We start from the raw sequence: 14,701 nt of genomic DNA, 5'->3' as shown, positions 1-14,701 counted from the left end.
AGAGTGGAGAGTGGAAGTCGGACGCGAACAAGACCGCAGGTCGACTCTGTCATCGGGTATCGCCTATCGGAGTGGTCAGAGTGCCGTCATTGGCTCGAGTTGTCCGATTGCTTCGGATCTCGTCTTGACCCAACGAGAGCAATGGGTGCATGAGCCACTCAGCCATTGTTCTGTCCATTGCACTACTGCACACTGTCCATCGGCCCCCATCATCCAAAGACACCATGGCCCTACTGACTGCACGCGGGCGTTCACCACGACCTACATGAAGTATACGCCCACTGAAGCAGCGGCTCTGGAACGAACCGGGCATCTCGATTGGCAACCGAGCAACAGACGACAGCTTTGCCGCGTTCGCGAGTCACAATAGATGAACGGTGCGGCCGAGCGTCGACATGGGATGTTTCGCCTGCTAATCTGCTGGCATGCAGACAGACAGTCAAGTGTCGTCGACCTAGATAACCTCGAGGAGCTGTTAGTGGTCATGCTCCAAGTGTTTGTGGCCGCAACTGTGGCTTTTTGGGGGCTACCGTGTGCTCAGCCTGACGTATCCGTCGGTCGTGGCGGTCAACTTACCCCCTGACACTTGACCAAGAGACCAAGGGCAGTGGATCGAATGGGCTAGGTATCGCTGGCATGCGGTACACGTCCTGCTGTCGAGCTCGTCGGTCCTTTTCTTCCAACAATCACACAGGAACGTCAAGACACTGCCCATGACAGTGCCTCTGTCCCGCGCCCGTTTCAAGCCTCAATGATGACCGGCCAAACGTTACACTGGAAACGTCAAGGAATCACCAGAGGTGAAATGCCGCTGTTTGACGTTGAGCGTAAGCATGGAAAGAGCACGAGCGCGTGCAAGCCCGTTAAGTGTTATGTAAGTGGCCCGGAAATTGTCGCCCTGCAACTGCCACACAGCCCAGCTCCAACGAGCCCGCTACGCGACCTGTGGCCTGTGGCCTGTGGGGCATCCACAGATCGACATATCGACCACAGACTGGCAAGATCGTCTGTCCCTCCTTTTGCTGGCCTATTCCTCGCTCCAGATGCACGCGCGTATGCACGCGTATGCACGCGTACGCACGGGTACGCGCATGCGCGCATGCGCGTACGATCACGACTAGGCGCGGCGGGACCATACTACAGGCGAGCCCGCAAGACAGCCCAACCCACCTCGACGCGCGCGACGCGTGACGCGCTCAACGTTGTCGTTTCCTCTTCATCTTCTACAGCCTGTCCTCGGCAGCATCCCCAGCCACCTTTCCTACGTCATGTCGACTCCCAGCAGCAGCAGCAGCAGCGGATCGAAACGCCTCTCCAGTCCCGAGCGGTATGTACTCAGACGCAGACTGCAACGTCGTCTAGGAGCTGACATACCCTCACAGGCGTGAACGTTCCAAACGTCGTCGTATGGCCTTGTTCGAGGCCAGGGGCATGACCATGGAGCACCTGGAAGGGATCGTGGCCAGGTACGACAACAACAGACCTCTCGACCTTACCGACTCGCAAAAGGCGACGTTGACGAGGACCACCGACCTCATCAACACCATCTTCTCCAAGCTCAAGTCTCCTCCTCGCCTTTCCGCAGACTATGTCTGCCACAACTGGGCCGAGTTGACCTGCAAGGACGCGCCTCCCATGCCCAGGCAAATGCTGGGTGTGCTCGTCCGGATCCTCGCTTCCCGCAAGTACAGGGGCAAGGCCATTGCGGCCAGCACCTTCCGCCAGAACGTCAACGGCTTTGTGTTCTCGTACGAGCACTGCCGCGAGGAGTCCGGAGCAGCCGTGTCGCAGCTCTCCGATGCGGCCAAGGACCACATCAAGACCGCGACCGGGGATGCTATCAAGGAGTTCGAGCTGCGCTAGGTCACCGCGGACGAGGGGCAACGGGGGAGGCGAGGACCTGAAGCAAAACACGAACGGCATGCACAAAGGTCACCGCGCACACGAGGAGATCGGCAGTCAAGAATTCAAGAACCGGGTCCAAACACGGGGTGGCCTGTGCACCCGACACCAAGCGTTGAAAAGGAGACAAAGGAGACATGCACGAACACAGTGTACATACATCCCCACTTGTACAACCATTGTCAATACGTTACAGGATGCAGCAGATGGCACGAGTCTAGTACTAAACCCAGAGATTAAGCCAGTGCATTGGTCCGGGGGAGCCTCCGTCGTTACACAGTATGTGGTTAACAAGCTCCATCGCCTATCGAGCGGCAAAATGCTGTTGACGACTTGACGGTGTCACTCGTGGCACTGCCAAGAAGACCACCTCTTCCAAGATGACTGGGGGGTGCCGGCACGGACTCACGTATGAGGCCCCCCATGCACTCGATACCTCGAGTGAACCTCGTTCATCTCGTCGCTTTCTCGACCATTGCCGAGACTGGGGTTGCCTGTGCTGTTATCCGTTGCGCAGAACCGCCAACCTGATAAGATGACTCCCAGTGCCAAGTACATATTTGACCTCCGAGTCATGAAAAGTGTTGTCTGTGCTGCCGATGGGCCCGAGAGGCTCTCAGAACGATATCTGTGAGGAGGGTTTCCGGCTGTTCTCGTCCCAGAAGGGGACACTTCGCCGCCACAGACCGGATGTGGCACGATGCTAACCCTGTGCCAGTAGCCTGGACACCAGTATGTGTGTATCTGATTCCACGTTGAGGTGGCTCCTGCCATGCAGTGTGGCAGCCTGAACACGAGTTTTCGTCGACTGTGCATATGTGACCGGCATTTACAAGACTGCCATGACGCCGTATTATATAAAAATGGAACCCCGCCGCTGAGTCCTCGTGTCGCATAAATAGTATAAACAAAGGTGTCTCACGTGCAGCATCGTGAGTCGAGTCCTTCTCATCCTCATCGCTTGAAGTGTCCGAATCGCCATCAGCGTTCTCCACCCCGTCCTCGTCGTCCCCGTCACAATCATCCAAATGTCTACCTTCGACCTGCTTCATGATGTTGAAGGCCTCGATGAAGCCTTCAGTTCCTCCCACCAGCAGCTTGCAGAGATGCTGCTGCCACACCGTCTGGTCGAACGTAGGCTGTGTCTTCGTGCGCCCCTGATACGGTCAGCCATCAGCCATAGCCAAAACGTGACGCCGAACGCAGGCTTACCGTCGACTCCTCGGTGCCGCCAAGGATCACCTCGTGCAGCAGCTGGGCCATTAGCGTAGAACGATGAATGCCGCCAGTCGACGTACAATCTCAAACTGCTGGATGTCGAGAGCGCCCTCGTCATCATTATCGAGCATCCCGACGGGGTCGGCCGACGGAGACCCTCGGACGGGAATTCGACCATCACAACGCGCTTGAACACCTTTGCGTACTCGCCAGCGGCCTCCTCATACTGCTCACGCAGATCAGGAGGGGCGAAAGCAACGGTCGCAAACTCGGTGGCGACCTGGTCGCGGATCCTTGCCTGCCACTCGCGGCTCTGGACCACTAAGAGAAGTCAGCGCTGAAGGGAAGGTTCATATAGATACACACGTCCAGGGTGCCGCAGAACTCGCTCAAGGCGTTGGCCGAGGTCGACCCAGCGTCCGTGGTGAGTGGCAGGCACAGCAGCCTTGCTCACTCGCTCGAACGTGCTGGGCGACATGGCCTCGTCGCCAAACGCGGCCCAAGAGACGTGATCGGGCCTACAAGTCAGTCAAGGACTCTCTACACCGGTACTCACAGCATCTTGGCGAGGTAGCCGCGGGTGACGCGGAGCGAAGCGTGGCCGGCGACCATGCGGGTCGCATCAAGACCGCCTGAGGGTTAGTTACGTTCCGAACACGAGGTGGCATGTACACTCACCCTTCCTGAACACCACATGCAACGCAAAGTGGCGGAAAGCGTGTGTGGTGACAGGCTTTTCGAACTCCGCGTTGGATGTGACCGTCTTCAGCCAAGAGTTGACCATGCCGTTGGTCGGAGTCTTGGCGTCGCCCTGGGCGCTCCAGGAGACGACGAAGTTGTTGGCACTGTACTGGTGAGTTGTGTTTCTCAGAGGCACTTACACGTCGTTTTCCACCTCGAGGAGACGTGCACCACCTGCGGTGAAGGAGGGGTCGAGCAAAGTCTCAATTGGCGGCATGAAGCTCGAGTCCATGAGGATCCGCGCGAAGACCAGGAGGTTGGCCGAGAGGGCGATACATGGGGCCGAGAACAGCTGCTACCACCCCCCCGCAGACAATTATACATGAGCATGGCTCTACAATACGACTAGAAGAAGAAGCCAGACACAGCGATCGCGGGCACGCAAAGCACGCCTCACGATGCAATAAGAGCAAGTGAGCAAGTGAGACCGCCACATGCCCCCTCCTCTAGGCATAAGTACATATATGCTGCCGGTGGCCGTTACTAGTGCCCCCCTGTTAGCAACGCGTCCGAGCGGTGACGCCATACAAACGACGGATGGACCGGAGTATTGCGAACGCCGTGCCCTTCCGACCAGCGTGGCAGGATCCCCCTATGATTGGGGCACGCACTCTCGCTGCCCACACACGCTCTGCCAGAAACGACCCCCGCTCGACACATCTCCCCTCTTTCCATCCACTTCTTCATCTAAAACAACAATGTTCGCTGCTCGTCGTGCTGCCTCCACCACCCTCGCCCGTGGCTTCTCCACCTCGGCCGCCGCCCCCTTCAAGTGCGCCGTCCTCGGTGCCGCCGGTATGTCTTGTGGAAGCCAGAGACACCGATCCATGTCGAGAGTCTCAGTCTCTCTCTCTCAACAAGATCGGTTCCCTGCGCCGCGTCAATGATGATGGCCACTGACGACCTCCAGGTGGTATCGGTCAGCCCCTGTCCCTCCTCCTCAAGGGCAACCCCCTTGTCACCAAGGTTAGTAGCCCTCGGCGTTGGTGTTTCACGCTCGGTTTTACACCAAGTTGTCCTCACACCTTTCACCACCTTCCCCCTTCTCTCCCACTCGCTTCTACACCGTCTCTCCTTACGTTCTTGCTAACGTAGAACAGCTTGCCTTGTATGATGTGCGCGGAGCCCCCGGCGTCGGTAAGTGATCAGGTATGGCGAAAACGTTGTAAAAAGAACACGCAGGCGTCTTTTCTGATAGTTCTGGTGGTGTTTGAGTTATCGGGAGACTTGTGCCGTTCACGGACGATGTGTCTCCCGGTTTTTCCCAGACATGTTTCCTTTTTTCAAACACGCACATCAATTTCTTTGCTAACCACATGCAGCTGCCGACATCTCGCACGTCAACACCGCTTCGGAGGTCAAGGGCTACGAGCAGAACGAGTGAGTCGCATGGTCCTGGTGGAAAAGGGCGGAGGGACGCGAAAAGAAGGACGCGGATGGTTGGGGAAAGCCTCGGCGTATTGCCGGAAGACAAGCCGCCGGCAAGGATTCGGCCGGCCCAGCGCTAGGACCGCAACGGTCCTCGCTGGGCACCTGGCAGAACCTCTTGCCGTGACCGCTGCATCCTACTTGTCTTGAAAAGATGAGCCATGTCCACTCCCCCGCCGCTCTGCAGTATGCACTTTGCAGGTGCATACATACGCCCCCCAGAGCCCGGATCGCACCAAGTGCGCCTCTGGGCTTGAAGATTGCACGGATCGGCCCGACAAACAGTATGCTAACAACCGCCTCAGCATCAAGTCGGCCCTTGAGGGTGCCGACGTTGTCATCATCCCCGCTGGTGTCCCCCGCAAGCCCGGCATGACCCGTGACGACCTCTTCAACACCAACGCCTCGATCGTCCAGACCCTCGCCGAGGCCGCTGCCCAGTACGCCCCCAAGGCCCTCATTGGCATCATCTCGAACCCCGTCAACTCGACCGTCCCCATCTTCGCCGAGGTCTACAAGAAGGCCGGTGTCTACGACCCCAAGCGCCTCTTCGGTATCACCACCCTTGACGTTGTCCGCTCGTCGCGTTTCCTTGGTGAGATCAAGGACAAGGACCCCAAGGACGTTGCCGTCACCGTCGTCGGTGGCCACTCGGGTGTCACCATCATCCCCCTCCTCTCGCAGACCGAGGCCGGCAAGGACGTCGCTGGCGAGGCCTACAAGGCCCTTGTCCACCGCATCCAGTTCGGCGGTGACGAGGTCGTCCAGGCCAAGGCCGGTACCGGCTCGGCTACCCTCTCGATGGGCTACGCCGGCGCTCGCTTCGCCGACGCCCTCCTCCGCGCCCTTGACGGCCAGACCAACGTTGTCGAGCCCACCTTTGTCGACTCGCCCCTCTTCAAGGACCAGGGTGTCGACTTCTTCGCCTCCAACGTCGTCCTCGGCCCCGAGGGTGTCAAGGAGATCCTCCCCCTCGGCCCCCTTTCCGCCGCCGAGGAGGACCTCCTCAAGGCCGCCATCCCCGAGCTCGCCAAGAACATCAAGAAGGGTGTTGACTTTGTCAAGTCGCAGTAAGCGGCTGGCTGGTAGCGTTGCGAGAAGAGCAGTAGTATGCATGGGCGAGCAGGCGAGGCACACGTAAAAAGTGTCCTTGCTGAGCAGCACGTTGCAAAGTAGAAACGAAGACCAGCTGCACACACTGACGGCTTTGGTTCTCGGTTTTGTCGTGTTCAGTGGTGCGTCACGTACACACTTTCCGCACCACCCTGTCGCGCCGCTGGTGCAAGTCGGCTACGAGAGAGGTGTAGGCCGGCGAGCACCCCCTATGCATGCAGCGCGGACGACGTGGGCATCGGTAGTGCTCGACGAAAACAGCGGCTGGGAGAGCCCTATTTGCGGAACTCGTTCTCGCGCGCACTCATGTCGGGTACGCGGGCCCACGCAGCCCCTGGTCGCGGCTATCGGACCCCCGGCCCGATGGCGGATTTGGCGGACTTTTGTGGCACCCAAGTTTCGCCCTTCCCGAATACTTCTGGACACGACGTCTGGGTGCTTGGATCGCACACCCGCCATGTCCAGGCGGGCGCGAGGGGGATGAGGGATCCTTGGTGAAGGTGAAGGTGTTCATGAGAGGGAGAACAGACGTGGACGTCGAAGTACAAGTGCGTTCCCAGAGCTCCCAGCTCCCAGCTCCCAGCTCCCAGCTCCCTGCTCCCTGCTCCCAGCCCCCAGCCCCAGCTCTGGCCAACTTTCAGCGTGGTTTATGGCCGCCGCCACGCCTACGCATAGCACAAGGCTGGCATACACCAGCGCTTGCCAGGTTACAGGCCGGCGTCGGCCCCGTCTCGTGTACGCCCAGACACGGATGGCGAGGGCGTAAGGACTCGTTCATTGCCGTCCTGGGCGCATAGCGGTCAGTGCACAGTGCACGACATGTCGGCCGAGCGACGACACAGCAGACCACATTTGGCCCCACCTGTACGAGCCCTGCCGCGCCTGCCGCCTGCCGCCTGCCGCCTGCCGCCTGCCGCCTGCCGCCTGCTTGGGTACTTCTTCCATACACACTACACACATACAACTACACATGGGGGTATACAACGCAACGCAACGGGCCGCTCTGCTAGTCGGCAAGCTGGAGCAGGCCAGCAATGGTACCGGCACTGCCGATGGCGGCACCGAGAGCCACGAGGCTGACGGCGCTGACAATGCGGCGGATCTTGGAGGGACGCTCAGGCGTGGCAACGGGGGAAGGAAGCGCCTGGGTGCCAGCGTCCACGAGGACGGGAGCGGGCGTGGCGGGGACAAAGGCGGCGGTGACCTGGAGCTCGGACGTGCCCTTGGTCTCCTCGACGGCAGCCTGGCGCACAGGCTCGGGCGTGGAGGGCGTGGCCTCGTCAAAGTCGGAGAACTTGCGCTTGCGCGGAGAAGGAGGGGTGGCGAGTCCGACGGGAAGCGGAGCCGATTCCTCGGGCTTGGACTCGGCCTCTGGGGTGCCGCTCGAGAGAGGGGGCGAGGGGGGCATCGAGTTGACGGATTGAGGGAAGTCGGACATGATACGGCCCAGAGCCATCATGTTTGGCTGAGGCGCAAAATCGAAAACAGGCGACATGGCCTCGAGAACAGGGCGGGTCGTGCACGCAGCCGACGCCTGTGGGGCGGGCTGAGCTTCCTGGGTAGGCTCGTGGACGGGCTCCTCCGATGGAGCTTCGGACTGGTCGTCGACGTCAGAGTCGTCGGTAGCGAGGTAGACAATGTTGCGGAGGAAAACGTCAAAGGTGAGGGCATTGAGGTTCTGACGGATCGAGGCGTCAAGGGCGGGGGCCTCGTCCTCGTCTTCAATGTCCTCGCCATCGGCATCCTCGTCGTCCATGTCCTCGTCGTCGAGGCTGCTGCTGCTGTCGTGGCCCTCAGAGTCGTCCTCGGCATCCTCGCCCCAGCCGTCCGAGAGGACATCGAGAGGATCCTTACCCTCCTCGGCCTCCTCCGAAGAAGCATACTCGGAACTGACGGCGTCGGGGTCAGCCTCGGCGTCTTCCTCGTCTTCCGAGCTGATATCGAGCGGCGCCGTCTGGTCGTGTTCAGCGTTGGCCTCTTCCTCCTCGTCCTCATAGCCCGAGTGCCAGTCGCTCTCGCGGCCACTGTACGACGCCTCGCTTTCATCGTCGAATTCGTCGTCGTCCATCTCGGCCGCGGCCTGAGCCTCAGCCTCAGCGATGGCAAGGTCGTCGGGCCAGATACCGAAGGGGTTGTCGAACGGGTCGTACTGGGGAGACTGCATGTCGTCGTCCTCGCCTGCAGCGTCCTCCTCGTTGATAATGATATCCTCCTGATCGGACAGACCACGTTCAACAGAGGACGAGAGGGACCTGGAAGGACAGTCCAAGATGGGCTCCTCCAGGAGAAGGGCTTCGGCTCCAACAGCCTTGTCTGCCTCGGGCTGGCTGGAAGCGACAGGCGCGTTGTCCTCGTCGGAAGCGACCGAGGTGGAACGCACGGAGATGGGCTTTGAAATGACAATGATATCATCGTCGTGAAGGGAGACGGGAGGTGGGGCAATCTCGATGACATCGTCATCCTCGTCCTCGCTGTCGCTAGAAGGAACAACCTGGCCGGAAGGGGGCATTTGAGCAAGGCCAGAGCCACCAAGAGGGAACTGGGTGCGAGGAAGGTGCTCTTCAGGCTCAGACTCGTAGAGAGCCGACTGCTCGATACCGTAGCCTTTGAGACCCTTGGAAAAGGCCTTGTTCAAGGCACTGACATCGATGCTGTTGTTCTGGTTGCCGTTGAGCGCAACGTCAACCTTGCCAATGTCCTTGCTGGTGGCGAATTCAGGGTTCGTGATCGCCTTGCGGGTTGCGTCACGAGGTCCACTCTCATTGTAACGGAACGAGATGCACACGCGAACGGGCTGGTGGTGCTCGCTCTTCGAGTCGACAGCCTTGCCGAAGATGAGGGTGTCGCCATTGAGCACTTGAACTGGCGCGCGGGCCTTGAGTTTGATAGGGGCGCCGTTGGCGGGCTCGATGTGCGTGCCGTGCATGCTTCCGAGATCGACGAGGAAAACATGGCCCTTGGTGTCCACCACGAGCTGAGCATGGGTGCGGGAGAGAACGCGCGAGTTGAACGCCTAATGCGGATACGTTAGCACCCACCCGTTTCAGGCGGCTAGTGTGAAGGGGGACAGGGCGGAGGTGGCGACGACGGGGACATGCTTTGTTCCCCATGCACATGACGCGGCTCCATTTCACAGTCTCCCTTGCGTGCACACTGCTACTTACCGAGGGAAGACCGTCACTAGAGCGACGTCCGATGAGATAGCCACCTGGGACGAGCAGCGACGAGCCGCTCTTATCGTGACGGGAGCGCATAATGTCCCCAATGCTCAAGTCCCGCACTGTCTGGGGGTCCTTGTGTTCGAGTAGCGTCAGGCGCATGAACGCAGCTGTTCAGGTCAGTGTCGTCCTTTTCGAGGTGAGGATACCCACAGTTCTCAGACAGGGAGGGGGACGCAGGCGGAGGCCAGGCGCGGGCCACCTGGGGACGCATCCAGGCTGGCATGGTGGGTGTCGCGGTGGGTGGGTGGCAAAAAGGGGTGGTTGACGCGGGGTAGACTGGGGGGCGGTGGGTGGCAAAAGGAGTGTTCTGGGAGAACTAGAGAACGAGAGGAGGGAGAGGAAGGAAAGAGAGGGGGTGTCGAATGATTGCGAGACGGATGTGAAGGACGGTTGTGAGTGAGTGAGTGGGCGGTGAGAAGCAGAGGGTTACCGAGGCCAGGCGAGGACGACTCGAGAGGACAACCGCTGCAGCAAGGCATCATCCTTATCAACCCACCCCCAGAACAGAAGCACCCGTCGCCGCCGCCTGCGGGCACGTCCTCGTGACATCACCTGACGCGACTTTTCCGGTGCCCCGCACTTTGTCGCCTAGTGCTGGTGGCACTGACCTTCCCTTCCATGCATCCATCTCCCATCTCCCATCTCCCACCTCCCATCGTCTCCCTCCTCTTCCCTCTTCTTCCTTCCATCTCACGTACACTCATACCTCTCCAAGACACTCTCAGAGACTCACACGCCGCTACTCGGGCTTACCTTTCTTACCCACCCCACCCACTGGGTCCCAAGATGGTCAGGGGGAGCTTCGCGGCGGTCCAAGGTGAGTCACCCAGGTTGCATCCCACACTCCCCCTCACCTTCCCTCTTGGGCTAACTACACAGACGCCGTGGACGTCCTCTATTCTCTGATTCACCACATACCCACCGGCCCCGATACCTCTCCGTTGGACCGTGACACACTTTCCAAGGCCATCCACAACCTGCATGTCGCCACTGACAACTATCCCAAACGGTCCAAGAAACGCAAGGAAGGTGACGAGGAAGGGCGCCGTGCCGACTGGCTCGACAAGCAAGGTGAGTTGACTTGTCATGCGATACCTGATCCAGCAGGTGTCGAGCTGTGGAACCATGTTCTTTCCGCTGGACGACTCATGGAGGAGCCCCAGCAGCCGGATCTTGTGCTGCTTGCCAATCGTACGCTCCCCTTCTGTCTTCATCAGCTTGCTTCTCACCCATCAGTCAAATACGCTGCTTTCAAGCTCATTGACACGGCAACCGATGGCGAAGCTGTTGGACCATGTGAGCTATTACATACCGCCTTGCCTGCCAGCTCACATTCTAGACCTCGCTCGCGTACTGTCCATTGCGTCCAAGACCACTGCCTCTTTGATTGGTATGTTTGGAACTCCGTTACCTTCTTACGAGATTACAGCCGCTGGTGACGCAGCGAAGTGGCAAGAGCTCGTTGTGGTCGCTGCAGAGGTGAGCTAAGCATCCAATTTCCTAGCTAACAACCAGCTGGAGAAGAGACTCGTCAATGGCCCCACTGCCGCGGATCCGTTCGAGATCCAGGAGAAGCTAGCGGCGCTCTCAATCTACTACCTCACCCGTTGTGATGCTGTAAGCTATCTAACTCCTTCATACATGTAGCTAACTAAAGGCCATGGCTGATGACAACGAGGGTCTGGCGTTCTCAATGGCACAGCGCGGAATTGGTGAGTCAACGATTTGCCCGGGAGTGCTGACGGAGCGAGCCGTCGACCCTCAAGGGGTGTTGGGACCAGAGCATGTGCGTTACGAGAGGGGAATCTACCTGACGCCAGATCAAAGCCATTGCAATCAAGCACTGGGAGATTGGAACTCTCCTCTGCCAGAACCCGGACCAGCTAAAGGAGGCGTGCCTCTGGCTGCATGCTGGCTTGGAGACTCTCGACAGCGCAGAGGGCATGGACCAGGTGCTGGGTGTTCCGGAGCTCAAGGTGAGGATCGGCTCTTGTGTGTCTTGATAAATGCTGACTGGTACAGATTGCGCTGCTTCGCTCTGCTGGTGAGCTCGCCTCTTGGGACGGCATGAGCTGGCATCCTTTGGCTACACACTGACAATCAGCTCGCGCCGAACTGTCTCAAGGAACCCTTGATCGCCAGGACCTCGAGCGCGTCGACATCGTCCTCACCAAGTTGACCTCGCTGGCCAATTCCCTGGTATGGCTTGCTGTCCAGTGCATAGATTGACCCACAAGGATCCGAAGAGCGTTCAGGAGATCAAGGTTCTGCAGCTTCATATTCTTCAGCAACAAGGCGCCAAGGAAGCCCACGTCCGCTCAGGTGAGGGTACTGTCAAGATGAACCTGACAGTAGCTCTTTCCAGTGTCATCGAAGGGGTGTCTTGGACGGACGAGGACGTCACCGAGTACGTGCTAGTCGCAGCATGGACTGACCTCGCAGACTCCTGGCTGAAATTGGAGGTCTAACGAGCCAGTGAGTGGACCTATGCTCTCCTGTGCTGACTTGCAACAGCACGGATATGCAGACGTTCGGTCGCCAGCAGCTCCTCATTCACGCCCTGGCCACGCCGCAAGGTAACTCGTTTGTTCCTCGCATCCTTCTCGGCATTCTACTCGCCGTTCGCAAGCAGGATCTCGATTACCAGACGACTCTTCGGGTAGTCACCCAGGCATTCGACCGTAAGCTCTGTAAGGCCGTTACTGTGAGCTTAATCTAGGCATTACCTCGGCGGAAGTTGAGATGGACGACCCCACGGCAGTCATTGCTTGCCAGACAGTAGGTTCTGTGACGAACTGTGAACTGACAGCAGGTTATCTGGAGCTTTGGCGAGAAGGCATACCGCGGTGGCGGTCATTCCCAGGCAGCTGAGTGGTGTTTGTGTCCAAAGTTTGTCCGTAGCAGCCTGCTAACCTTGCAGATACGCTCGGCGCGCACAAAGCACTCTCCCCGGCGGGTCGTGACAACTTTGCCAAATGCCGCAGGTGAGGGACTCTCACTACTGCCACCCCAGGTTACTAACAGTTCTAGGAAGGCGGCCTTGTCCCACATTCACGCCGGCGCATTCGCCAGTGCTCAGCATGAACTCGATCAATGTCCTTCCAACGAAGCAACTACACAGTACCTCAGCTTTCTTGTGGCCGTCCATGAGGGACGTGAAGTAGCAGGTTAGCTGGCATCAACTACTGCAAGCTGAATCTTCAGCCGTCTCCGCCCTTGAGGCCATTCTTAACTGTCCCGATCTCGACGGCAAGCAGCTCCTGTTGATGGCGTAGGTCAAAGCTGATTGCGGTTTGCCCAACAGCTGACATTCACCAGTCAAGTTGCCAATGACAAGGGTCTCCATGGTGCCCTGACCTCTAGCCTCTCTGCTCTTCTCACGGCCATCAGTCGTCCCGAGGTTGCGACGGCCGTCCAGGTCCATGGCCTCACACTTGTTCGGTACGCTACATGGCGATCAGCTGCCTAACGTTCCCAGTTGCCTCATGAAGATGACCTTGTCCGAGATTGGCCACGAAAAGGAGAAGTGGGTGCAAGACAAAGAAGAGGAGTCTCTAACCCAGCAGCGAGGGTCTTGTTCACACATTCATCTACTATCTCGAGAATGGTTAGTTAGCGCTTCGTGGCGCGCGGTAACCAACCCTCAGCAAACTCCCTCATTGACGAGTTGCTCAAGCACGGTGAGGCTCAAGAGCACCTCAAGGCTATTGCATGGATCTACAAGACTGGTGCGTTCCACAGCCAGGCTGATCGTTGACATGACACTCCAGCCTACAACGTCGGCGTTGAACAAGCCACGAGCTGGAGTCCTTCCCTCCTGTCCAACATCTTCAACCTTGTGGTACAGGTGCGTCATCCACATGGCATGGCTCTGCTAACCGCAGATCATGGATCACTACGTGGCGTCCTCTCCCCTCGACTGTGACCCTAACCTGCCGCTTCAAAGGGCCACTGCCATGTTTGCGTGCTTTTGCGGAGAGCGTGAGGTTGAAGGCGCGCGAATGAAGAGTCTAACCTCCACAGTGTTTGTCTACCGCGACATGGAGGATGGCACAGACAAAGTGCGTGGCCTGATTGCTGCTCAGAAACTGACATTACCAGGCCGACCTCCTCATGGCCCTCATCGCTTACACCCCGGACCTGCTTGCGTCCATCAAAGCGTTGAAGCCGACGGGGCCCAACGGCGAGAAACGCGAGCACATGCTCCGCACCGCCACCGTTCTCGAGACCGAGCTCATGTGCGAGCAAGGCGATTGGGATGGCCTGAGCGAGACTGTCCAGGTGGGTGCAGGCCAGGTCGTGCGCTCACCCGCCAGGCGGTACTGAACGACTCGAGCAACCCCAAGGGCTCTAGCCGCGCCCTACAGGCCGTGGTCAGCGTACTGGTGAGCTATCTTGCGGTGCCGTACACCTGACAGTCGCAGGCGCAATACCCCTCCTGCCCTACTGGTCGTGAGCAGAGACCGTCCGTGACTGTGCTGACGCAACAGTAACCTGCCGCGTGCTGGAAGTAAGCCACCAACAGTCCCGACTGGACACTGACCGCGTCCAGTGCGCACTGGAGAAGATCTCCCCACAAGACTTCAACGACGTCGTCCATGTCGCTCGGTGGACCCGCTCTCTCGTCACCATCGTCCTGAACCGCGATGGCGAGGAGGACAACGCCAAGGCCCTGCACTTTATAGCCAAGGCGCACGAGGTCATGGTCTCGGACGCGTGTCTCAAGGCGTACCCTTCCGACGAGGGTGAATGGCTTCTGGCCACCGCTTGGCAGATGGGCATGACAATGTTTGGGTGGGTACCGGCCGCGTGACGAAATCTGACCCAGCAGGGCGTCAGACGTCGCTCAAGGCTGCCAGTGGTGTGAACTCGCACTCGCGCTGTGCTCGACCATCCCCGCGGCGGCGAGTCATGGGAAGATGGTGAGTGTAGCTGGAAGGTTCATGTTATAGCTGACCATCAGATGGCAGACAGTTATCAGTCAGTAGCTTCAGGTATACCTTGCACGCGGTGAGAAGCTAATGACGCCAGAAAGCTCCTCCAGAGGTACGCGTCGACGGGCGGCAAGTAACGAGTCA

The 14,701-nt window shown here is 59.0% G+C and overlaps 5 protein-coding genes across 5 annotated transcripts; 3 read left to right on the top strand and 2 right to left on the bottom strand.

The window, feature by feature from the left end:
- Positions 1-1,268: 1,268 nt before the first annotated feature.
- Positions 1,269-1,863, top strand: EHS24_004306 (uncharacterized protein; the record flags this gene model as incomplete). Its single annotated transcript, XM_028619898.1, has 2 exons — positions 1,269-1,327; positions 1,383-1,863. 2 exons carry the CDS (start codon positions 1,269-1,271, stop codon positions 1,861-1,863), a joined length of 540 nt encoding a protein of 179 aa, XP_028478870.1.
- An 868-nt stretch (positions 1,864-2,731) lies between these two features.
- On the bottom strand, positions 2,732-4,093 carry EHS24_004305 (uncharacterized protein; the record flags this gene model as incomplete). Its single annotated transcript, XM_028619897.1, has 9 exons — positions 2,732-2,739; positions 2,825-3,059; positions 3,115-3,156; positions 3,201-3,230; positions 3,302-3,441; positions 3,487-3,638; positions 3,677-3,752; positions 3,799-3,938; positions 4,002-4,093. 9 exons carry the CDS (start codon positions 4,091-4,093, stop codon positions 2,732-2,734), a joined length of 915 nt encoding a protein of 304 aa, XP_028478869.1.
- Positions 4,094-4,559: 466 nt separating this feature from the next.
- Positions 4,560-6,363, top strand: MDH1 (Malate dehydrogenase, cytoplasmic; the record flags this gene model as incomplete). The annotated part of the gene is made up of 5 exons (XM_028619896.1): positions 4,560-4,656; positions 4,772-4,827; positions 4,875-4,998; positions 5,184-5,241; positions 5,595-6,363. The coding sequence occupies 5 exons, from the start codon at positions 4,560-4,562 to the stop codon at positions 6,361-6,363; spliced, it is 1,104 nt and encodes a 367-aa protein (XP_028478868.1).
- A 1,045-nt stretch (positions 6,364-7,408) lies between these two features.
- EHS24_004303 (uncharacterized protein) lies at positions 7,409-9,846 on the bottom strand (the record flags this gene model as incomplete). The annotated part of the gene is made up of 3 exons (XM_028619895.1): positions 7,409-9,415; positions 9,567-9,730; positions 9,774-9,846. 3 exons carry the CDS (start codon positions 9,844-9,846, stop codon positions 7,409-7,411), a joined length of 2,244 nt encoding a protein of 747 aa, XP_028478867.1.
- A 563-nt stretch (positions 9,847-10,409) lies between these two features.
- On the top strand, positions 10,410-14,694 carry EHS24_004302 (uncharacterized protein; the record flags this gene model as incomplete). Its single annotated transcript, XM_028619894.1, has 34 exons — positions 10,410-10,440; positions 10,503-10,694; positions 10,731-10,814; positions 10,860-10,919; positions 10,963-11,102; positions 11,139-11,240; positions 11,281-11,335; positions 11,375-11,409; positions 11,444-11,599; positions 11,646-11,667; positions 11,728-11,822; positions 11,861-12,030; positions 12,066-12,098; positions 12,138-12,304; positions 12,343-12,401; positions 12,436-12,499; positions 12,544-12,607; positions 12,654-12,790; positions 12,828-12,894; positions 12,942-13,064; positions 13,102-13,149; positions 13,190-13,230; positions 13,271-13,351; positions 13,394-13,470; positions 13,508-13,604; positions 13,647-13,684; positions 13,725-13,904; positions 13,940-14,008; positions 14,048-14,075; positions 14,114-14,133; positions 14,176-14,417; positions 14,455-14,545; positions 14,587-14,603; positions 14,655-14,694. The coding sequence occupies 34 exons, from the start codon at positions 10,410-10,412 to the stop codon at positions 14,692-14,694; spliced, it is 2,925 nt and encodes a 974-aa protein (XP_028478866.1).
- Between the last annotated feature and the right edge of the window lie 7 nt (positions 14,695-14,701).

The sequence above is a fragment of the Apiotrichum porosum genome (assembly GCF_003942205.1).
Source record: "Apiotrichum porosum strain DSM 27194 chromosome Unknown scaffold_2, whole genome shotgun sequence".
Taxonomy (NCBI): Eukaryota; Fungi; Basidiomycota; class Tremellomycetes; order Trichosporonales; family Trichosporonaceae; genus Apiotrichum; species Apiotrichum porosum.
Note: the sequence above shows the minus strand (reverse complement) of the source record. Positions and strands in the feature narration are given on the sequence as shown.